The sequence below is a fragment of the Geotrypetes seraphini genome, chromosome 4, assembly GCF_902459505.1.
Source record: "Geotrypetes seraphini chromosome 4, aGeoSer1.1, whole genome shotgun sequence".
Taxonomy (NCBI): domain Eukaryota; kingdom Metazoa; phylum Chordata; class Amphibia; order Gymnophiona; family Dermophiidae; genus Geotrypetes; species Geotrypetes seraphini.
In genome coordinates, this window is record NC_047087.1 from 163767718 (window position 1) to 163792714 (window position 24997).

The 24997-nt window shown below is 44.9% G+C and overlaps 1 protein-coding gene across 4 annotated transcripts in view; it reads left to right on the forward strand.

The window, feature by feature from the left end:
- EDC4 (enhancer of mRNA decapping 4) overlaps window positions 1–24997 on the forward strand; it is a 1195251-nt gene that overhangs the window by 818204 nt on the left and 352050 nt on the right. For 3 of the 4 annotated variants that reach the window (XM_033940763.1, XM_033940759.1, XM_033940762.1), the window contains exon 20: window positions 2206–2358. The exons of the other annotated variant lie outside the window; for it this stretch is intronic. In XM_033940763.1, coding sequence (XP_033796654.1) covers window positions 2206–2358 — 153 coding nt within the window. The remainder of the gene's footprint in view (window positions 1–2205; window positions 2359–24997) is intronic. 4 annotated transcript variants of the gene reach the window in all.

Genomic DNA, 24997 nt, shown 5'->3' on the forward strand with positions numbered 1-24997 from the left:
GAGTTCCTCAGGCTTCATAAGAACGGGCTACTGGGCTTGATGGACCATTGGTCTGATCCAGTAAGGCTGTTCTTATGTTCTTAAACTGTAGGGAAAACCAAAAAAACTCTGTGGAGTGACGATGTTCCTAAATGGACTCTATTTGAAAGTGTCAAAGTTCCAAAGGTACACTGAAATCATCCACATAAAATAATTCCATCCACATAAAAATAAATCATCCACATAAGAGCCTTAAAGGACCTAGTCCGCTAGGGATACAGGATCCAACACGGTCCGCGTTTCGACAAAAAGTCTTCTTCAGGGGTCCCTGGGGGTCCTATAAAGGTGAGTACGTGGGAAACAATTGTGTGGTGAGCCGGAAGTGAGACACAGCTTGCACATATGTCCTGTCGGGCAGGTAGGCACTGGCACATATGTGGTACAGGCACTGCCTTAAAAATTTTCTGTGACAATATACTTGGTAATGTCCATATTGGGTTCCATGGATGACGTGAGAATATTTGCCTGCTGTCCTCGAACACCTGGTACAGACATTCTTTGCTTTTCTTGTAAATATTGATGGTGATCAATATAGGTTTGAGCCCTCTCATCTTTGTATTTTTTGAACATTAAGAAACAAGATTACATGGAGTCTTAATATATGTATTTGGGATGGGCATTAATGTAACCGTTTGAGGAAGATAATTTTTTTTCTGCTAGAATAGTTGTGTTTTACATTTTGTTTGATCGAGTCTTTTTTTTATCCTCTCCTCCCCCTCCCCCCGCATTGTGCATATGTGCATATTGATGCACATGTATGTGCTTGGTAATTTTTGTTCTTTATTATTATTGTTTGAATTTGTTGTTAATGTCTTAGTTTTTCTGTAGTGTAAACCACTTAGTTCTCATAGATAATGCAGACTATAAATATTATAAGAACTTTTCAAACAGAAGAAAAGTTCGCAAAATCAGAAAATTCTTTGAAAAAGAACAATTCAGACTCATAGTTCAATACCTAGTCCTAAGTCTACTGGATTACTGCAATATCCTCTACCTTTCTTGTCCTACCTACCTAATAAAACAACTACAGACTGTGCAGAACACTGCCCTCAGAATGATCTATTCCCTTGGAAAATTTGACCACATCACCAACGCCTTCCTAGACTCACACTGGCTTCCAATACAAGCCCGCATCCAATTCAAACTATACTATATGTTATTCAAAACCTTAAACGGAACGGCACCCACCCACCTAAACAACCGTCTAAACAGGAACCTCTCAACCAGACAGAGGAGAACCCAATCCCCTTTCTCCTTCCCCCCTTTTAAAGGAACTAAACGCAAAAAGATGTATGACAACTTACTTGCAACACAAGCAGCTAAATTGGACCCCTCCATCACCAACCTACTGACAGCATCAACTGACCTCAAGGCTTTCTGCAAAGAAATCAAGACCCTACTATTCAAGAAATTCACCCAAATGTCCTATTCCCTTCCTTTCCACCTCTCTCCCCCTCTTAGAACCCACTCATCAAAATTGCTTTAGACCTTACGCCTTAATTGTAATTTGTATTTCTCTTCCTGGAAATGTCCAGTTATCGTTCTGATGTAATCCGCTTAGAACTGAAAGGTACAGGCGGAATATAAGCCAGTAATGTAATGTAATGTAATGTAAGAAACAAAAGAATCCCCACATAAGGGAAAAACAAAGTTGCTTAGTCATAACTGTGGTTTTCAATGGACAAGATAAATCAGTTAAACATGCTTTCCCATCTTCCTTTGGGGTTAAGCTGTTAAGCATGATTTTTTTTTTTTTTTGGGGGGGAGGGGGTTGGAGCATGCACAATCCCTCACATATCCTCAGAAGAGCCTAGTTTGCTAGCTGTAGCTAGAGTATAGATCATGCTCATTTCCATTAGTGACATCCTTCCACATGTGATTGAATTTTATCCTGCTATCTGCAGGAAATATTGGTTCCATGTATACAACTTTCAGAGACGATGCTATATGAAGAAAGACATGGCATGTTGCATTGCAGGAATGCACCTGCTCTTATTCCTGCCTGCATATGTAAGAAAGCTAAGAAGCCTTTGTATTTTTATTACTCTCCAAACTTTATAACTGTTTGACCATCAGTTTGCTAAAACTGTTTTATTTTGTATAGTGACATAGATTAATTTAATGTCTATAGGACACACTTAGCTCTTACATAATCTTTATTCTTAGTGATCATGATGATGAAGTTGAAAGCCTGGCTATCACATCCGCAAATTTTACTGCCAAGGGATCTACTCAAAGGCTGCCTGTGAAAGACTGGAAAGCTAAAGTTTCTCCTCGAGCTTCTCCAAAACCAAGAAGGAAGATTAAGAAAGATGAAGGGTATGTCAACATTTCATGGTATGGGAAATAGTCCCTAGGCAATTTGCTGAATGGGGGTGTGAAAACAAAATTTGGCAAACAAAATTACATTATCTTACATATAGAGATGCAGCTTAGTAGTTAGACTTTGTAATGGCTGTGAAGTACTCAAAATTCATCTTTCTCTGCAGACAAACATAGTAACATAGTAGATGACGGCAGATAAAGACCCGAATGGTCCATCCAGTCTGCCCAACATGATTCAATTAAAATTTATTTATTTTTTTTTAATTTATTTTTTTTTCTTCTTAGCTATTTCTGGGCAAGAATCCAAAGCTTTACCCTGTACTGTGCTTGAGTTCCAACTGCCGAAATTTCTGTTAAGACTTACTCCAGCCCATCTACACCCTCCCAGCCATTGAAGCCCTCCCCAGCCCATCCTCCACCAAACGGCCATATACAGACACAGACCGTGCAAGTCTGCCCAGTACTGGCCTAGTTCAATATTTAATATTATTTTCTGATTCTAAATCTTCTGTGTTCATCCCACGCTTCTTTGAATTCAGTCACAGTTTTACTCTCCACCACCTCTCTCGGGAGCGCATTCCAGGCATCCACTACCCTCTCCGTAAAGTAGAATTTCCTAACATTGCCCCTGAATCTACCACCCCTCAACCTCAAATTATGTCCTCTGGTTTTACCATTTTCCTTTCTCTGGAAAAGATTTTGTTCTACGTTAATACCCTTCAAGTATTTGAACGTCTGAATCATATCTCCCCTGTCTCTCCTTTCCTTTAGGGTATACATATTCAGGGCTTCCAGTCTCTCCTCATACGTCTTCTGGCACAAGCCTCCTATCATTTTCATCGTCCTCCTCTGGACCACCTCAAGTCTTCTTACGTCTTTCGCCAGATACGGTCTCCAAAACTGAACACAATACTCCAAGTGGGGCCTTACCAATGACCTGTACAAGGGCATCAACACCTTCTTCCTTCTACTGACTATGCCTCTCTTTATACAGCCCAGCATCCTTCTGGCAGCAGCCACTGCCTTGTCACACTGTTTTTTCGCCTTTAGATCTTCGGACACTATAACCCCAAGGTCCCTCTCCCTGTCCGTGCATATCAGCTTCTCTCCTCCCAGCATATACGGTTCTTTCCTATTATTAATCCCCAAATGCATTACTCTGCATTTCTTTGCATTGAATTTTAGTTGCCAGGCATTAGACCATTCCTCTAACTTTTGCAGATCCTTTTTCATATTTTCCACTCCCTCTTCGATGTCTACTCTGTTACAAATCTTGGTATCATCTGCAAAAAGCCACACTTTTCCTTCTAACCCTTCAGCAATGTCACTCACAAACATATTGAACAGGATTGGCCCCAGCACCGAACCCTGAGGGACTCCACTAGTCACCTTTCCTTCCTTCGAGCGACTTCCATTAACCACCACCCTCTGGCGTCTGTCTGACAGCCAGTTTCTGACCCAGTTCACCACTTTGGGTCCTAACTTCAGCCCTTCAAGTTTGCTCAACAGCTTCCTATGAGGAACTGTATCAAAGGCTTTGCTGAAATCCAAGTAAATTACAGCTAGCATTTGTCCTCGATCCAGCTCTCTGGTCACCCAATCAAAAAATTCAATCAGGTTCGTTTGGCAAGATTTACCTTTTGTAAAGCCATGTTGCCTTGGATCCTGTAACCCATTAGATTCAAGGAAGTACACTATCCTTTCTTTCAGCAACACTTCCATTATTTTTCCAACAACTGAAGTGAGGCTCACCGGCCTGTAGTTTCCTGCTTCATCCCTGTGACCACTTTTATGAATAGGGACCACATCCACTCTCCTCCAATCCCCAGGAATCACTCCCGTCTCCAGAGATTTGTTGAACAAGTCTTTAATAGGACTTGCCAGAACCTCTCTGAGCTCCCTTAGTATCCTGGGATGGATCCCATCTGGTCCCATCGCTTTGTCCACCTTCAGTTTTTCAAGTTGCTCATAAACACCCTCCTCCGTGAACGGCACAGAATCTACTCCATTTTCTTTTGTAACTTTGCCAGACAATCTCGGTCCTTCTCCAGGATTTTCTTCTGTATTTGTTTAGCACATTTGCTTTCTCCTCATTACTCTCCACATATTGGTTCCCAGCATCTTTTAGCCTAGCAATTCTATTTTTTATCTTCCTCCTTTCACTAATATATCTGAAAAAATTTTTATCTCCCTTTTTTACATTTTTAGCCATTTGTTCTTCCGCCTGTGCCTTCTCCAAACGTATCTCTCTCTTGGCTTCTTTCATTTTCACCCTGTAGTCCTTTCTGCTCTCCTCTTCGTGGGGTTTTTTTATATTTCATGAATGCCAACCCTTTCGCCTTTATTTTCTCAGCCACTAGGTTGGAGAACCATATCGGCTTCCTTTTTCTCTTGTTTTTATTGATTTTCTTCACATAAAGGTCCGTAGCCATTTTTATCGCTCCTTTCAGCTTAGACCACTGTCTTTCCACTTCTCTTATGTCCTCCCATCCTAACAGCTCTTTCTTCAGGTACTTTCCCATTGCATTAAAGTCCGTACGTTTGAAATCTAGGACTTTAAGTATCGTGCGGCCGCTCTCCACTTTAGCTGTTATATCAAACCAAACCGTTTGATGATCACTACTTCCCAGGTGAGAACCCACTCGAACATTAGAGATACTCTCTCCATTTGTGAGGACCAGATCCAATATCGCTTTTTCCCTTGTGGGTTCCGTCACCATTTGTCTGAGCAGAGCCTCTTGAAAGGCATCCACTATCTCCCTACTTCTTTCCGATTCCGCAGACGGAACATTCCAGTCCGCATCCGGCAGGTTGAAATCTCCCAACAGCAGAACCTCCTCTTTCCTTCCAAACTTTTGGATATCCACAATCAGATCCTTATCAATTTGCTGCGATTGAGTCGGAGGTCTGTAGACTACACCCACATAGATAGAAGTTCCATCTTCTCTTTTCAGAGCAATCCATATCGCTTCTTCCTCTCCCCAGGTCCCTTGCATTTCGGTCGTTTGGATATTGATCTTTACATAGAGAGCTACTCCTCCACCTTTTTGACCATTTCTGTCCTTCCTAAAAAGATTATATCCCGGTATGTTTGCATCCCATCCATGTGATTCACTGAACCATGTCTCTGTGATAGTGACAATATCTAGATCTGCCTCTAACATCAGGGCTTGCAGATCATGAACTTTGTTGCTTAGACTGTGAGCATTTGTGGTCATCGCTTTCCAGCAATTTTTCAGCGATAATCTCCTTTTTCCTATGGATTTTTGTGTCGTTTCACTTTCCATTGCAATACTAAGAAATGAGTTGCTGATATTGCTTATGTTGCAATCTTTACTACTATCACATCTTTTCTTTTGCCGGGGGTGGTATCTATAATTGTCCTTCGTACATACACCACCCCCACCTTCTAGTTTAAATGCCTAGAAAAATATTGTCTAAATTTCTTTGCAAGGTTTCTTTTTCCTGCTGTAGTAATATGTAGCCCATCAGTACAATATAGCTTCTTGTCCTTCCATGTATTTCCCCATCCTCCTATGTACCTGAAGCCTTCTTGATGACACCAGGCTCTGAGCCATCTTTTAAAGTCTTCTGTGTTTTTCACTCTTTGCTCTCCCTTTCCATATGCAGGCAGTATTTCATAAAAGCTAAAGTCTTTACAAAAAGTTTCACGCCCTCACCAAGCTCCCGAAAAGCTTTCTGTGCTGCAAGTGTGGAGTTGTTGGCCAGGTCATTTATTCCCAGATGGATAACAACATCAGTGTTAAAATCCTTAGTTTCTTCCTTAATTATTGTCAGTATTTGCCTGGAACTCCTGGTAGCTGAGGATCCTGGAAGACATTTCACTATTTTGGTCTCCTCGCCCTGTGTTCCAAGGTTAATGCCTCTGATGATGGAATCCCCCAACTGGGGGACTGTGCAGGCACACTAGATCAGTATTTCTCAACTTAGAACATAAGAAATGCCGCTGCTGGGTCACACTAGTGGTCCATCATGCCCAGCAGTCCGCTCACGCGGCGGCCCTTTGGTCAAAGACCAGCACCCTAACTGAGACTAGCCCTACCAGCATACGTCCTTGTTCAGCAGGAACTTGTCTAACTTTGTCTTGAATTCCTGGAGAGTGTTTTCCACTATGACAGACTCCAGGAGAGCGTTCCAGTTTTCTATCACTCTCTGGGTGAAGAAGAACTTCCTTACATTTGTACAGAATCTATCCCCTTTCAACTTTAAAGAGTGCCCTCTCGTTCTCCCTACCTTGGAGAGGGTGAACAACCTGTCCTTATCTACTAAGTCTATCCCCTTAAGTACCTTGAATGTTTCAATCATGTCCCCTCTCAATCTCCTCTGTTCGAGGGAGAAGAGGCCCAGTTTCTCTAATTTTTCGCTGTACGGCAGCTCCTCCAACCCCTTAACCATTTTAGTCACTCTTCTCTGGACCTTTTTGAGTAGTACCATGTCCTTCTTCATGTACGGCGACCAGTGACCCCTAAGCCTAACAGATGCCAACCGAGTACCCTGACCAAGCTCCACCCCAGACCTGTCCAAGCTCTGACCAGACCCGCCCAAGCTCAGCCCCTGACTCCACCCCCCATAATAATAGTACTAATTGTAATGCAATTTCTTCCATCCATTTTTCATATACACACAATATAATCTTATTAATACATAATGGTAACCACAAAATTTAAAAAAACACAAAGCACAGTGTACGCAGAGAAAATTAATTATCATTTATATTGTGGGGGGGTTTCAAATATGCAATGTCATCTCAGTAACAATTATAGAAAATAGACAAATATAGTGCAAAAATATAGCAGATATAAATTCTTAAAATAATAATAATAATAACAACTTTATTTTGTATACCGCAATACCAGAAGCAGTTCAGAGCGGTTTACATAGGAAGAGACTGTGCACAGACAGCGATGTTACAGAGAATATTGTCAATTACATTGGTAGAGTAGTCAGAAATGCAATAAGTATGTCAGAGATACAACAAGGCAGGGAAGAATCAGAGAAATGTATCAAAGAGATAGCTTTTGATTGATTTCCTGAAGGCTTGGTAGGAGGGTGTATTAGAAATGAGGGTGGTTAGACACATTTTGATTACTAAATTGAAAATAAAATCATTTTTCCTACCTTTGTTGTCTAGTGATTTCATGATTCTCTGGTTGCACTTCCTTCTGACTGTGCATTCAGTATTTACAGTCATACCTTGGTTTGCGAGCATAATTAGTTCCAGAAGCATGCATGTAATCCAAAGCACTCGTATATCAAAGCGAATATCCCCATAGGAAATAATGGAAACTCAAGACGATTCGTTTCACAACCTATAAACTTTAATACAAAATACTATACATACTTGTATTGCAAGACCTTGCTCATTTAGAACAGTCACTACATTCCCGCAGCGTCGGAGAGAGAAGAACCATCGGCTCAGTTGTGATGATGTGACGCGTGTATACTGTATGTACTCGTATTGCAAGACTTTGCTCATTTAAAACAGTCACTACATTCTTGCAGTGTCAGAGAGAGAAGAACCATCGGCTCAGTTGTGATGCGTGTATACTGTATGCACTTGTATTGCAAGACATTACTTGTATATCAAGTTAAAGTTTAAGCAAATGTTTTGCTTGTCTTGCAAAACACTTGCAAACCAAGTTACTTGCAATCCAAGGTTTTACTGTATTTATTTATTTCTGCCTCCTGTTTGCTTCCTCTCCTCCAGATCTCATTCCATTCCCCAACCAACATCTCTTTCTGTCCCTCCATGAGTCCAGCTTTTCTTCCTCTCTCCTCCATCCCTATTGGCAACAAGTTTCCCTCGCTCTCTCTCACACTCACTGTCCATCTGCCTTGAGAGATCCAGGCATCTCTCCACCCCCTCTACTGTCACATCCAACATTTCTCCCTCTCTCCCCCAGATCATGTGCAGCATTTTTCACCACTGCCCATCAACCCCATGCCCATTTTTCCTTCTATCATCCCTCTCCAACTCCATGCCACATCTCTTCCTCCACTATGTCCAACATTCCTCCCTCTTACATCCCCTTCAATCTGTCCCTCTGTTCCCTTTCCACCACCATATCCAACATTTCTCCCTCTCATCCTTCTATTCCCCATGCATCTCTACCTCACTACTCTCTCTCTCCATGCCCAATTTTCCTTTCTTGCTTTTCCCATGTGCACCATCTCTCACTCACACTCATGCCCAACAATTCTCCCTTTCTGTTCCCTCCTCCCCTATGTCCCAAGTTAGTGCCCCTTCCTCTCTCAATTCTGTGTCGAGTTTATGCCTCTCCCCCTCACTGCCTTCCAGCCTTTCTCCCAAAATTAAGTTGGACCACCCACACACACCCTTCCTCCCTCCCTGAAACCAACCCGCACAAAAGCTGGCCTACCCCCCCCCTGCTGAAACTGCTGCCACCTCCGATTACTCGCTGCCTCCCCACCCACTGTACCACCCCCAAAGCCGACCCTGCCACCCAACATGCTCAATCCTGCCTCCACCGCAGCAACTCAGGGCAGGAACGGGCCAGGCGCATGCTGCTACTGCACACAGCCAGCCCACAAGCCTTCCCCTGACTTCAATTCTGAAGTCAGAGAGAAGGTTCCAGGCCAGCCAGGCAGCAATTGGTTGTCCCGGAACCTTCTCTCCAATGTCAGGATTGACGTCAGGGGGAAGACTTGTGGACTGGCCATGTGCAGTCGCTGCATGCGCTTGGCCTGTCCGTTCCTGGAGTTGCGGTCGGGGGGGGGGGCGGAGGATGGAGCGTGTCGGGTGACAGGGTTGGCTTTGGGGTGGGGGGTGCAGTGAGCGGGGAGGCAGGGAGGAATTGGTGGCAGTGACTTCAGCGGGGGGCAGGCAGGCTGAAATCCCGGGAGGCGGCCAGCATGTGTACCCCCAACAGGCGGCCCGTTTACCCCCTAGGGTACTCGTACCATGTGTTGAGAAACACTGCACTAGATGGTGATGACTATATTTCCCCAGCTCAAGAAGATTTTTGACTTCAGGGCTCAAAAAGGTTTCATTAAATCTTGGAGCCAACCCAAAAACTTAGGAGCCAGCAGCTTAGACTTCTCTTCCTTCTGTTTTCCCATCCCTCCAACATTGTCTGCAGCAAATTTTATTTTTTCTTGTGCTTTATTGGAGGTGGGGAGAGGGAGGAGGAGAAAGAGGAATGAGAATTCCCTACCAGATTAGCAGAAGCTTTTTCAGAAACTGATTTACTCTCTTCCTATTCTCTGTCCCTGGGTAAAGAAACTTTAGTAAATTAGTTCCTTAAGGTGCAAGTAACTGGCAGAGCCAGCAATCACCTTTCCCAAATCATGCTGTCTGCCTCTTTGTTTCATATACAATATCATCATGTCTTGGATCACCATCAGTTTCTCTATTTCTTCTTTTCATCTCCCTTTGAGTAGTAAAAAAAAACCAACCAAATTTATGATATGACTGCCAAAAGTCTATTTTTGTTCTGTGTCTGGCCACAGTTAATTGTGCCAAATTATAAGCCTTTTGGTGAATACTTAAAGGTCACTCAATGATTTAATACATAAAATGCAAGTACAGCATTTATATTAATTTTCCATCTAAACCAGAATTGTGAACTGTAGTACTTAGATTTGTTGACCTAATGATTTATTATGCATTGTTCAGTGATGACTGCTAACTAAATTCAACGGTAGATACAAAATATCAGTATTTCAAACAGTCAGCATCATCAATGACAGTAGTCAATGACTCTGCTGAAAGGGCAATTACCTTAATACAGCAGTATAATTCAAATCTCTCAAAGAATGTGGAGCAGAAGCAGCTCCTCATTTGCCTTGTTGCTCAGCACAGAAAGACTTATCCAACTTGCTCCAAAGCCACATTGATGAATATTGACTGAATGCAGGATTATCATTCAGTATTCATACATAACATACAGTTTGGATCATGTCTCCAGTTTACAGGATCTTTAACCAGAAATTGTTGAGCCTTTTCTTGTTTATTTGTGTCAAGAGCACCAAAGAAGACATGTTCACTTTGTTATACTGTACATGATTCTAGGCTGATGGGACCGAGTGACTCTAGAGGGCAGTTGAGACATTTAATCGATTTTTTTTCTGTGATCCTCCTACTTCATCGGGAGCTCTACTGCTACCTGCTGTTTTTTCCCTTCTGCGCACAAGCCAGAAGGAGTGTTTCTGTTCTGCTCTCCTTTTTTTCTTATTTTATTCAGTGTTTTCAACCTTCGGTGTTTTCAGTGCTCAGAGCTTTCAACTTAGTATCTGCTCTGCCTGTGTAGAGAAGAAGCAGAGGTCTGCAACTGACAGGCAGATCCCTGTTGGTACTTGTTAGCCAACTTGCACAAGTATTTATGGAGCTCAGGGCCTTCTCTGCTTTCAATCCCTCACCTACTGCTTAGCAGGGGTTCAAACGCGACTTAGACATCTGTAGGAGGCTCAGCAGTGTCTCGGAAGGTGGCAGCTGCATTTTTTTGCCTCCCCCCTTCTGGTAGCACATCTGTCGGCCCACAGGGATGGGGGTGCAGTCAGAAGCCATGTCTGACCGGCAGCCCAAAGATCAGGGTTGAAGAATTGTTTGTGGATTCCTTAGTTGCCCAGGTTATCAAGCGCACCTCTCTTCTGAGTAAAGGATGTGTAGTGCTCGAGAATATGCAAGATTGCTGAGTGGATGTGGTTCTTAGGAGACTTTTTGAAGCAATGGCTTTAGGAGTCAAAGCTGCCTCGGCAGCATCCTTTGTCACTTGTACTTAGACTGCATGCTTTGAAGAGTGAGAGAGATAATCCCCCTACCCCACCCCCCAGCTACTTTTATCTGGTGTGAATTATGTAGCTGATGCTCTGTTTGAAATTATATGAGTCCTGGGTAAAGCATCAGGTTATTCCATTTCTGCTCGTAGAATGTTCTGAATCAGACAATAGGCTGGCGATTCCTTTTAAGGAGCAGCCTTTATTTGGTAAAGGCCTGAATGATCTCATGAACTGCGGGTGAATTGTTGCCCCAAGACCCTGCCTGAAAGTAAACCCAGAACCTCTAGAGGCTTAGGGCGCCCTAATTTTCATGGATCCAGGTGCTCTTGGCAATGTTCCAGTTCCACATCGCAGAGATTCTCCCAGGGCTTCAGGGCGAGGTTCTCTTGACCCAGACGTTACCAGGCCTCCACTTCCCATACTGCTCCATCTTCCAAGAAATCACAATAATGCCAGGCTGAGGGAGGCTCCTCTTCATATAGGGAGCAGACTCTTGGTGTTTCTATAGGCCTGGGTCCAGATTTCATCTGACCCTGGGTTCTGGACATCATTAGTTCTGGCTACAAGCTAGAATGTGCCCGGCCTATAACAGATTGGTTTGTGGACTTGCCCAGAAAAGGTGATCAAAGTACAAGCCATTATGAGAAGGATACTCAACAGTCAGGCTTTAGAGCCTGTGCCGCCCAAAGACTCTGGCTCAGGAAGATACTCCATATACTTTATCGTATCAAAGAGAGGCTCCGATGAATGGTGACCATTCTGGACCTTACTCACATAAATGCAGCACTTAAAGTTCTGTGCTTTCGCATGGAAACATTTTGATCTGTCATAGTGGCGGTGACCCTGAGAGAGTTCCTAGCCTGGCCTACTTGTATATTCCTATTTTCCCAGACCATAGGATTTCATGTTTTGGAAAATCATTATCAATTTTCAGCTCTACCCTTTGGCCTGGCGACAGCTCTTCACACCTTCACCAAAGTGATAGTTTATAGTTTATTTATATTTTGACTTTAAACAAGGTGGATTACAACCAAACATACATAATTAAAAAATAACAAAACAAAACAAACATGTCAAAAAAATACTGCACAAGAGGGAACTGCAAGCGCGTCCCTACCTGGACTACTGACTGATCAGGGCCTTCTCATTGTCTGAGGGTCGGTGCACAATGGATCAGGAGAATCCGAGTCATGGAGGATCTGGGTTGGATGTAAATTACTGAAAGAGCAATTTGATGCTGACTTAATCCCTGGAGTACCTGGGAGTCTTCTTTGACATGGCTACCGGCCATGTCTATCTACCGGAGGCACAAAGACAGAAGCTGTGCTCTCAGATTTCTTGTCTCCTAGACAAGTCTGCTCCATCGGCATGGGTCAATCTTCATGTCCTGGGGTGCATGGCAGCTACAAGAGATGTGCCTTGGACAAGAGCCCACATGCATCCTATTCAGCATGTGTTACTCTCACGCTGGTCTCCACAGATGGACGCATTACAGAAGTGCCTACCCTGGACTCTTGTGGCTCCATCCTCAATCTCTCTCCAAGGGCTGTCCTCTTCAGATTACTTCCTGAGTGGTCGTAACGGCAGGTGCCAGTCTCCTCAGTTGGAGAGCTCATTGCAACCGTCGTCTGATTCAGGGGCATTGGATGCCCTCTCAGAATTGTTCTCCGTGTTTCCCTGAAAATAAGACAGTGTCTTATATTAATTTTAGGCCCAAAAATCGCACTAGGTCTTATTTTCGGAGTATGTACATGATCATCTCTCCCTTCCTCTCCTTCACTCTAATTTTTCCTCTTCCTTTCTCTCCCCTACATGTGCAGTATCTTTCTTCCCCTCCCTCATGCAGCAGGACTCTTGCCCAGCTTCTATCCTTCACTCCCACCCATCTCTAGTGCAGCAGGACCCTTGCCCACCTTCTGTCGTTCCCTCCCTTTCTTAATGCAGCAGGACCCTTGTCCAGCTTCCCTTCCCTTCCATCCCTTGTGCAGCAGGACCCTTGCCCAGCTTACCTTCCCTCCCTCCTATCCCTTGTGCAGCAGAACCCTTGAGTGAGTACCCCTCCCCCCGAGCACCCACCACATAGCCGAATCCCCATCCTTCCCTCCCTCCCATCGGAACCCTGCCATGATCCCTACATACCTCCCTAAGCAGCTTCGGGCCGGCAGCACTCTAAACAGGCTGCTTCGGCCTTCCTCCCGTTAATTCACTCTGCCACATTATGCCAGTTCATGCAAATAGATCTTATGCATATTCATTGGGGAAATCCTGAAAACCTGACTGGATTCAGGCCCTCGAGGACCGGAGTTGCCCATGCCTAGGCCTCACAGCATCCTGTTGTACGTCTTTCTTCCCTGACCCATAATAGGCCAAATTCTTCAACGAATTGCAACTCATCAGGGAAAGATCATTCTGGTATCTCCAGATTGGCCTTGCAGGCCGTGTTATGCAGATCTGATATCTAATCTAATCCTTAGGTTTGTATACCGCATCATCTCCACGTTCATAGAGCTCGACGCGGTTTACAGTAGGAGAAATAGGAAGGAACTACAACAGAGGGTTAGAGGTAGAAGTGTGAAGAAAATTTAGAGGACTTGGGATGCCAAGATATAAGAGTTTCCTTGATTCCTAAGTTGGAAGAAGACTTACATTTTTTGAGAAAAGCCAGGTTTTCAGATGTTTACGGAAAACTTGGAGAGAGCTCAAGTTCCGAAGAGGGGAGGTAAGGTTGTTCCAAAGCTCAGTGATTTTGAAGTGGAGGGAGGTCCCTAGCTTTCCTGTGTGGGAAATGCCTTTTAGTGAGGGGAAGGATAGTTTTAATTTGTGGGAGGATCTGGTGGTATTAGGGTTTGAGGAATTCCAAGAAAGAGGGATAAAGGGAGGGAGGATACCATATAGGATTTTGAAAGTTAAACAGGTGCATTTATAGTGGACCCTGGCGATTACCGGAAGCCAGTGGAGCTTGGCCAGGAGCGGGGAGACATGGTCAAATTTACTTTTAGCGAAGATGAGCTTGGCCGCGGCATTCTGAATCCGTTGGAGTCTGTGGAGGTTTTTCTTAGTTAGGCTTAAATAGATAGAGTTGCAATAGTCCAATCTGGAGAGGATGATGGATTGGACAAGGAGGGTAAAATGTTTTTGATGGAAGCAGGATCTAACTTTCCTCATCATGTGAAGGCTGAAAAAGCATTTTTTTACCAAGGATTGGAGGTGGTCATTGAAGGACAATGTGGAATCAATGATGATGCCCAAGACCTTGCTCGAGAACTCAAGCTGCAGAGAGGAGCCAGAGGGTAGTGGGATGGAGGTGGGTAGGTGATCTAGTTTTGGACCGAGCCAAAGAAGTCTTGTTTTGGACTCATTCAATTTCATTTGCACAGTGTGGGCCCAGGATTGTAGGTTCATTATACAAGAGGATATGTTCTTAGACAGGTCAGTGAGGTTCGAATCGGTCTCGAGGAGGACGAGGATGTCGTCTGCATAAGTGTAAATTGTTTCAAGGGGGGATAGGTAGAGGAGTTTTAGGGAGGACATATAGATGTTGAAAAGGATAGGGGATAGTGGAGAGCCTTGCGGGACTCCACAATTCGGTTTCCAGGGGGAGGATGAGGTGCCATTCATGTTAACAATGTAAGAACGAGAGCGGAGGAATTTAGAGAACCAACCTAGGACTGTGGAGTTGATACCTAACTCGGAGAGTTGGTAAACAAGAATATCATGGTGAACAACGTCGAAAGCAGCGGAAAGGTCAAATTGTAGGAGGACGGCGAACTTGTTTCGAGAGTGAAGTTGTTGAACCCTTGAAATCAGGGAAGACAGTAGGGATTCGGTGCTGAAGTTAGGACGAAAGCCATATTGATAGGGTAAAATAATAGAGAATCTCTCTAAGTATGATGAGAGTTGGGAAGAAATGATGGACTCTAGCATCTTGGTTAGGAGAGGGATATTTGCAATTGGGCGATAGCTGGATGGTATCGAAGGGTCAAGGTCAGATTTTTTCAGTAGTGGGGTCAAGGCGATATGACCCATTTCTGGGGAGAAATGGCCCAACTGAAGAGCGGAGTTTATGAGAATGGTGATAGAAGAAATAGCCTGAGCAGGAATGTTCTCGTATAGGTAGGAGGGGAATGGGTCCAAAGAGCAATTACAGGATTTCAGTTTGAGGCAGAGATTGAGGACCAGGGATTCAGATACGCGCTCAAAGGTGGTCCAGGGTCTGTCAGCTGGGATAGGGTTGGAGACCATTAGGGTGGGAGTGGAATCGGTGAGAGTTGTAAGAGACTGAAGGAGGGAAAGAGCATCTCAAGGAAGAAACCTTATCGTTTAAGAATTTTGCTAGAACATCGGCTGAGGGAGGGGAGCACGATGGGGTTTCTTTTGGAGGTTAGGGAGCACCAGATGTTGAATAGTGTACTGCTTTGATTGTTAGACCTGGAGATTTTGTCACCATAGAAGTTCTTTCTTGCTTTTTTTAGCGCTGTATTGTACAGCTTGATATTGACTCTCCAGGACTGTCTGTCTATAGGACATTTAGATTTTTTCCATAGGCGCTCCAGAGCTCGACATTTCTGTTTTAGCTCTCTGTGATATGGGAGGAACCAAGGGGCCTTGCGGGGATAGATGGATTTAGTGGAAAGGGGGGCGAGGGAAAGATAGGTGGATTTGGAGAGAGCGACCCAGTTATGCCAATTAATACCTGAATCTGCAGGCTGTGCCCTCCGGTTGCAAATGCATTCAGACATCCTTTCGCAGGGTCTAATATGCATGGAGGATCTGGATCGCTTTGCTCTTACTGCATTTTCTGGAGCGTGCAGTGCTAGAGCATAAAGGTTATTCTAAAGTGGTAACTGCCACCCTTCTCAAGTCTGTGAAGTCGACTTCAGTCTCTGCCTAAACTAAAGCCTGGAGGGCTTTTCAGCAGGATCTTGTGTTCAGGAACTTGTGGAGCCGTTTCCAGCTCCGGTTTCATTGGTGTTAGCTTTTCTCCAAGAAGACCTTGATAAAGGGCCTCACTGTGGCTTCTCTTCAGGTCCAAATCACAGGGCTCTCTTGTTTTGGAGCTTGGGACTGCAGACCTGTTCTGGCATCTCATCTAGACATCGCCAGATTTCTAAAATGTGCTCTTCCCATCAGATCACTGATGAAATCACTGTTCCCCTTATGGGATCTTAACGTGGTTTTGCGAGGTCTTACCAAAGCTCCATTCAACCCACTGGAAGAAACATCCCTCTTGGACTTTGATGCTTAAGGAGGTTTTTCAAGTAGCTGTCACCTCAGCAAGATGAGTCTCAGAGCTCCAGAGAGTGCTAAAGGAGGACAAAGCCATCAAAGACAAACTGAACACATTTTTTGCATCTGTATTCACCGAAGAAGATATACACAACATACCGGAGGCCGACAGGCTATATGCAGGAAACGAAGACAGGAAACTGACGGGGTTGACGGTCAGTCTAGAAGAGGTATTTAGGCAGATTGATAGGCTTAAAAACAATAAATCCCCGGGACCGGATGGCATTCATCCGAGGGTAATCAAGGAACTGAAAGAGGCTATAGCTCAATTGCTTCAACTAATAGCCAATCTGTCGATCAAATCGGGAAGGATTCCGGAAGACTGGAAGGTGGCAAATGTTACACCAATCTTCAAGAAAGGTTCAATGGGAGATCCAGGAAACTACAGACCGATGAGTCTGACCTCAGTACTGGGAAAGATGGTAGAGGCGCTGATCACCTTGATGGACACGGTCTGATGAAGACCAGCAAGCACGGCTTCAGCAAAGGAAGATCTTGCTTGACGAACTTGCTGTACTTCTTCAAGGGAGTAAACAGGCAGATAGACAAGGGTGACCCGGTCGACATTGTATATCTGGATTTTCAGAAGGCGTTCAACAAGGTTCTGCATAAATGACTACTTCAAAAAATTGCGAGCCATGGAATCGAGGGTGAAATACTCACGTGGCTGGCGGATAGGAAACAGAGAGTGGGGGTAAATGGACAATACTCAGACTGGAAGAGCATCACCAGTGGAGTACCGCAGGGTTTGGTGCTCTGACCCGTGCTCTTCAACATATTTATAAACGACCTGGCACAAGTGAGGTGATTAAATTAGCAGACGATACAAAGTTATTCAGAGTAGTGAAGACGCGGGAGGATTGCGAAGACCTGCAACATGACATAAACATGCTCGAGAAATGGGTCGTGACATGGCAAATGAGGTTTAACGTGGATAAGTGTAAGGTGTTGCATGTCGATAACAAAAATCTTATACACAAATAAAGGATGTCCGGTGCGGTACTTGGAGAGACCCCACCAGGAAAGAGACTTGAGAGTACTGGTTGACAAGTCCGCAATATGCGGTGACGGCAAAAAAGGGTAAACAGAATGCTGGGAATGATTAAGAATGCGATCACGAACAGATCAGAGAGGGTTATCATGCCGCTGTACCGAGCCATCGTACACCCTCACCTGGAGTACTGCGTTCAGCACTGGTCGCCGTACATGAAGAAGGACACGGTACTACTTGAAAGGGTCCAGAGAAGAGCGACCAAAATGGTTAAGGGGCTGGAGGAGTTGCCAAACAGTGAGAGGTTAAAGAAACTGGGCCTCTTCTCCCTTGAAAAGAGGAGACTGAGAGGGGACATTATCAAAACGTTCAAGATAATGAAGGGAATAGACTTAATAGATAAAGACACATTGTTCACCCTCTGCAAGGTGGAGAGAATGAGAGGGCACTCTCTAAAGTTAAAAGGGGATAAATTCCGTACAAACGTAAGGAAGTTCTTCTTCACCCAGAGAGTGGTAGAAAACTGGAACGCTCTTCCGGAGGCTGTTATAGGGGAAAACACCCTCCAGGGATTCAAGACAAAATTAGATAAGTTCCTGCTGAGCCAGAACGTATGCAGGTAAGGCTAGTCTCAGTTAGTGCACTGGTCTTTGACCTACAGGCCGCCGCAGGACTGCTGAGCACGATGGACCACTGGTCTGACCCAGCAGCGGCAAGTCTTATGTTCTTGTAAAGAGCCTTTCCTTAAAATCTCGGAGACTGGGGTCTCCCTATGCACTCTTCCATCTTTTCTGCCGAAGATGGTTTCAGCGTTTCATTTTAATAAGGAAATCCACTTACCTGTTTACCAGTCCACTGGTTCTAAGATACAGGACCGCATTTTGAAGAAGTTGGATGTGAGAAGAGTGCTTTGTTATGTGGAAGTCATCAACGAGTTTAAATTCTCTGTTTATCTGGAGCCTCGTGGCCTTCTGACATGGTATCAGCATTCTTGGAATCCATCTTGCATGCCCAACTTTTCATGAATTATTTTCCAAACTGTACCTGCCAAGATGGCCATTTATTCAGCTATTTAGGAAATTTAATTTGTCTATCTGACAAATATTAAATCCTCGATTTTCTTGCACATTTCTGTGGCAGTTTCTTCCACACACTATAAAGTGTGTGGGTCATCGTCAATGGACTCTACCCCGCTTAAAGTGCTTATTCCAAAATTTTACTTTGTAGGATGATGGGAAAGACTCACCATAAACTGCAGTCATGCGTTCATGGATCTCCTTTGGCTTTTTCCCTTCTTTTGTGAGAAATTTTACCAATGAACGGTGCTCGAAATCTCATAGCTTCTTAATTCGCACAGACTCTTCTGATATCCTGTCTCTTAGAATGTTAGATTTACACTGAGCTGCAACTGTCCATGAATAACCTTGACAGATCACAACATGCACAGACTTATTTCACCACACTTGCTACTTTCTTTCATAATAGATAAATTCAGGTAGATTTCAGGTAGATAAATTATTGAACGCCATTTGTGTGTTTGTATATGTATATATACAGTATATATATATATATATATATATATGTATATATATGTAATATAAAGTTTCAGTGCTATGACGTTTTCTGATCGCTGTCTGATATGGGTGCAAGGCATTAGTTTTGTCTATAATGTCTTGTTCTTATACAATCCTACTTTATTCCGGGACCAGTAGGTTATTTCCCTCCACCCGCCAGGGTCTGTAGGAAACCCCAGAACTTAGAGGCTTTTTCTCCTCTCCCTTACATACCTTCTCTGTAAGCATGCTCACCAGTGTTTTCTTCCTACAAGCTAAGCTGTAGGAGCTCATCTTTTCTGCTCATGTTTTATTTGTGATCTTTCAGTATTTTTTGTTTGCAGTTTTTGCCTTCCTGTGGAGGCTCCCTGCGAGGACATCCTTGACTGTTGGCGAACATCTGCTCCTCGGGGAGTTTCCTGTTCAGCCTGCACATCAGATCGGGGCTCTGGGACCTTTCCCTTGGGAGCTAGCTCACCCCAGGTTTGTTCGCTAGTGGGTGTAGCACAAGTTGAGACAGTTCCATGGAGGCGCAACTGGAATCGAAGCCAGACTGCGTCCCTCCACCAGGCGTTTGCGCGGCATGTCCTCACGTGACTGAGGTCTCCGGCCGTGGTGATCAGGCCGGTGGGGTAATCAGAAGACTTGAAATCCAGATTTCTAGTTCACTGAGGCAAAGAATCTCTCTACAAGCTATGTTCATCTGCATGCAGTTTCTCATCACAGTGAATAAAATGTTTCAGTTTTTTCTGTGAGTACATGGTTATGTGAGAGCAAGCTAACAGCTTGAATCGGAGATTTGGGAAGGGTCTTTAAAAAGGGGTTTTTAGGTGATTTCCCTGCATGTCCTATGCCTTCCCTAAAATCTTAAAATCTCTGTTTTGTAGGGTTCTCTGTGGTTTTACTGAGCTACTTTTAGTCAAAACAGGGCCTCGGTGGCTATTTTGGATTTTTCCAGATTTGATTTTAAAGTTATTTTTCATACTTGCCAGCTTCATTTTTGAAAGAAAACCATATAGATGACCTCCCCAGGGCAGAATGGGATGCCTCATTTGTGGTGGATGGCTGTCTGCTGTGCAGCCATGTCCCATGTGCCCGCGAGGGGAATGAGATTTTCTCGAATGCGGTGCCTTTGACCTCTGGGGAGGATCTTCAAGTGCTTTATGCCCTGACTTCTGCAAAATTGGTGTCAGGGTGCCCTGGGGAGCGTGCTGGCATCATTTCAATGAATTGTAAGCGCAGCCTGCGAAAAACCTCACAAATCTTTCTAACATTCCAAATCTGAGGTACAGAGGTTGGCTCCTGCCACAGAAGATGGTTTTCCCCCAGAATTTGTGCACATGTTTTATCAGACATTCTTAGTTAAAAAGTCCCTGCCTGTTTCCCTTCCACCAGCTTCTGTGCCAGTCATAGGGACCCCTGCTCCAAGGGACCAGAGTCTCTATGTCTTGTCTTCCTTCAAGTGTACTTAGGAGTAAGTTGACTGTACCCACAGTTGTGCCAGACATTCTTTCCATTCCTCTGCTTTCACAGGGCAGCTCTGCGGCAGCCACGGACATGGCAAAACTGGCGGATCTCCAGGATCCGGATCGGTGCAGAGTCCATAATTTCAGTGGGGGGTGGGGGCAACTGTGCGCAGGTTCTTCAAACCCGCACACCTTGTGGATTTAATCTCTGATGCTCTGCAGGAATTGAAGCTACAAACTGAACATCCAAACTCTGCTAAATGTTCCATTACGAGTGACCAGAGGCCACAATCTGCCTATTTTCCTGATCATCCTGATGTCTGAATTTTTACGTATATCTGAGAGGCTTCTGCGGGTCCATTGAAATGTGCTCAAGCTATAGCGTGGCTTTATCCCATGGCGGATGACTTTAACAAGCGCTTTACTTCTCCGGTGGCGCATATCACCAAGTGCACATCTCTCCTTAGTGATTGGGAGGGGGGGGGGTCCTAAAGGATGTCCAGGACTAACGCGTGGATTTTATCCTTAAGCGTCTGTTTGATTCGGCCACAGCTGGGGTCAAAGCGGCGATGGCCTCCTCTTTCGTGGCTCGGGCATACCACTCCCAGCTGCGCCATGATCCTGGCACTGTGCTGCTTTGGGGTTTGGATTTTCTCATCTCCAGAGTGGATTACATGGTTGATGCCTGTACGACATCTTGAACATTTTTGCCAAGCTTGGCGCCTATTCTGTTTTGGCTCGCAGGATGCTTTGGATCTGGCAGTGGTCTGGTGATTAATCTTCTAAGGCTCCATTGAACCAGTTGCCCTGTTCGGTCATGGTCTGGGTGACCTTACAGTCAGTGTTCAGGATCATAAACCCAAGGCATTGCCTGGGAGCAGGTCCCGCCCTTCTGGGAGTTCAAATTTTCATCCCTTTCTGCATTCTCGCCCATACTCAGACCCTTCCTCATCGTCTTCCAGACTGCACTTTGGCAGGTCTTGCCATCAGCAGTCTACAGCAAGTTGACTGACAGTTGCCACCAAGCCAGGCCACTGTCTCCCCTTCTGTGCATCGGGGGGGGGGGGGGCATTGTCCACCTTTTTGGTGGAATGGGAGGCCATCACCTACGACCGGTAGGTTCTGGAGGTTCTCTGAGATGGTTACAAGTTGGAGTTTCTCTGTCCTCTGACCTAGTATTTTCTGGATTCCTCTGCCAGCTGCCCTGAGAAGGTGGTTCGGGTGCAGGCCACAATCTGCAGACTTTTGAATATTGCGGCCATAGAACCCATGCCAGAGCAACACTCGGGCTCTGGGAGATATTTGATATACTTCATTGTTCCAAAGAAAGGATCCAGTGATTGGACTCCAATCCAATGAGAAGGTTTTTGTGGGACCAGTGGATTATTTCCCTCCACCTGCCAGGGTCTGTAGGAAGCCTCAAAACTTCAGAAGCATTCCCCCCCCCCCCTTACATACCTGCTCTCTGAGAATGCTCACCAGTCAGTCTGAAAGCAGCCAGGAACATCTGTAAAAGATAAGAATAAAAAAGAGAAGGGTATGGGAACACTCCTCGACAAGTAAGTATATTTTGCTCACAATTATAAATGCAAAACAGCAACAAGGGAACATAATCAAATTAGATAAAACAAACATTAGTAACCTGAATGACAATAACAGTGCTAGAAGTAGAAACAAAATGCACAGACAGAAGAGGGCGCCCTAACTGGGAACCCCCCAAACTGAGTGCTAACCCCATTCTGGACAGAAACGCAAACTTACCAGTATTTGTAAAGGCAGACAACTGGAGAATAAGCAAGTATAGGGTGAATTCCTGGAATAAAATGTGGATTTACAAGAAAGAAGATAAGCAGAGGTAAGAATCTAGTCTTTTATTCCTGTACAATCCCACTTTGTTCCGGGACCAGTGGGACGTAACAGAGCAGTCCCAAAAATTCAGGGTGGGACTGATGAACCCACTGCCAACACAGAGGCACCAAAAACAGCATCCTGCTTGGCCACCACATCGATCCTGTAAAACTTGGTGAATGTATGCAAGGAGGACCAGGTAGCAGCCTTGCAAATCTCGTCAAGAGAAACAGCCAACGACTCTGCCCCAGAGGAGGAAAACCCCCCTGGATGAAGGAACCTGGACCCTGATGGGGGGGGGGCCTCTTTCCGACCGCCACATAAGCTGCGGAAATGACCATGCAAATCCAGCTGGAAATGGTAGCCTTAGAAGCTGGCTTTCCTCTGCGGGCAAGACCCGCCAAGACAAACAGGTGGTCAGAGAGGCGAAACTCATTGGTGACCTCCAGATACAGTAATAAACTTCTGTGCACGTCCAAGGACCGCAACACCCAGTCCTGCTCCTGCGAATCAGAGGAAGAAAATGCAGGAAGCCGGACTTCCTGATTCACATGGAAAATGTAAACCACTTTCAGAAGAAAGGAAGGAACAGTACTTGGCATCACTGCGGAATCAGTAATCCGCAGAAAAAGAACCCTGCAGGAGAGGGCCTGCGGCTCCGAAAACCTGCGTGCTGAGTTAACAGCTATCAGGAAGACCATCTTGAGCGTGAGATCCATCAGAGACACCAGCTCTAAAGGCACAGATTAAGGTTCCAGATTGGACAGGGAAGGTGCAAGGAAGGCCTGAGATGTAACGCTCCCCACAGAAAATGAACCATATCTGGATGGACTGCCAATGAGCCCCTCAGGGAAGGAGGGCCCATTCACAAAAGCCCAGCAATCTGCACCAGGAGAGAAGTTACTGCTAGACCTTTCTTTAGGCCATCTTGCAGAAACTCCAGGACCCAAAGAATTGATGGGAAAGAATGGTCCACTGACTTCAGGGCGCACCATGCCTGGTAACACCTTCAAGCCTTCGCATAGGCCGCCACTGTGGAAGTCTGCTTGCTGGGAAGCAGCATGGTGATCACCGCTGAAGTATAGCCTCGACTAGTCAAGGCCACATGCTCAAAAGCCATGCTGTAAGACCAAAGCGGTCCAGATCTTATATTGCAATCGGACCCTGTGTGAGAAGGCGAGAATGACAAGGGAGACTGAGCCCCCAAACCTGCAGGAGCCGGCATACCATGGCTGCCTCGGCTAATTGGGTGCCACCAGAATCACCAGACCCTTGTGAGTCGCTATGCACCTCAATAGACACCCTATCATAGGCCACATAGGGAAAACATAAAGAAGACTCTCCTGGGGCCAGGTTTGAACCAGAGCATCCAGGCCTTCAGTTTCGGCCTCTTGCTGACTGAAGAAACAGCTTTCTTGTTGGCCACTGTCACCATGAGGATGAATATGATCCACTATGTAAATGAATGCTCTTCAAGAGTGACCACTCTCCAGGGTCCAGGGTCTGACGATTGAGAAAGTCTGCTTGGACACTGTCCACTCTTGCCATGTGCGCCGCAGACAGCACCACAAGGTGTCTCTCCACCCACTAAAAGAGCAGCTGAGCTCCATGCTCAGAGAGGGACTCTTTATGCCCCCTGACGACTGATATAAGCCACCACTTTTGCATTGTCTGAGAATAAACGGATGGCTCGATGACGGAGATGACTCTTGAAGAGGAGAAGGGCCAGCCTAATCGCTTGCAGTTCCAGGTGATTGATCGACCACTAGAGCTCTGAGGGCACCCACCAGCCCTGAACAGGGACAGACATGCACACTGCTTCCCATCCTTTGAGACTTGCATCTGTCGACAAGATCACCCAGTCCAATACCTGGAGCAGAAGACCCTAGGACAATGAGAGAGGACGCAACCACCATGCTAGACTGTTGCACGCCACCATCGTCCAGGGCAGAGGTGCATGTAATGGGTCCCATTGTGGATTCCAGCGCAAAAGCAGGGCATTCTACAGTGGACGCCAAGCTGTCGGAACTGGTGATGTGTCACCCCTCCTTAAGAAAGCACATTGGCTTCCAGTTGCTCATTGCATAACATATAAAATATGTTTACTAACTCTCAAGTCCCTCCTTTATAAAACCCGCACCTTCATTCATAGACTCTTGATTCCTTACACTCCAACAAGATTACTTAGGTCAAACGACCTACATTTATTAATTGTTTCCTCTCTCAAAAACATTAATACACGGTGTCAATTTATCTTCTCCATCACAGCTCCCCAAACATGGAATTCCCTCCCCATTTATTTAAGGGAAGAGCGCAACTTTGACCGATTCAAGAGCAAGTTAAAATGCTTTCTTTTTAAAGGTGCATATGACTGCTAGAAAGCTAGATTAGGAGCCTCTAATTAATTTTATTTTCTGACTTATTTCAAGTCTACCACTTTTACCCTTCCTGTTGTTTTTTCCTTATTTGTCTTATTTTACTATCAACAATTTATATTTCTTTCCCCATTTTTTTCCCTTTTGTTTGGTATGTTCTGTCTAGTTAGTCATAATTGTTTGTTTTGTCTCCCCCTGAAATTTGTAATTTTACTTTTTGTACATCGCTTAGAATTTTGAATAAGCGATTAATCAAATTTTTAACAAACTTGAAACTTGAGTGGCCAGAAGGTCCCTGATAACCTGCTGTAGCTTCTCCTGATGGGACACAAGCAGAGACACTTTGTTCTGACC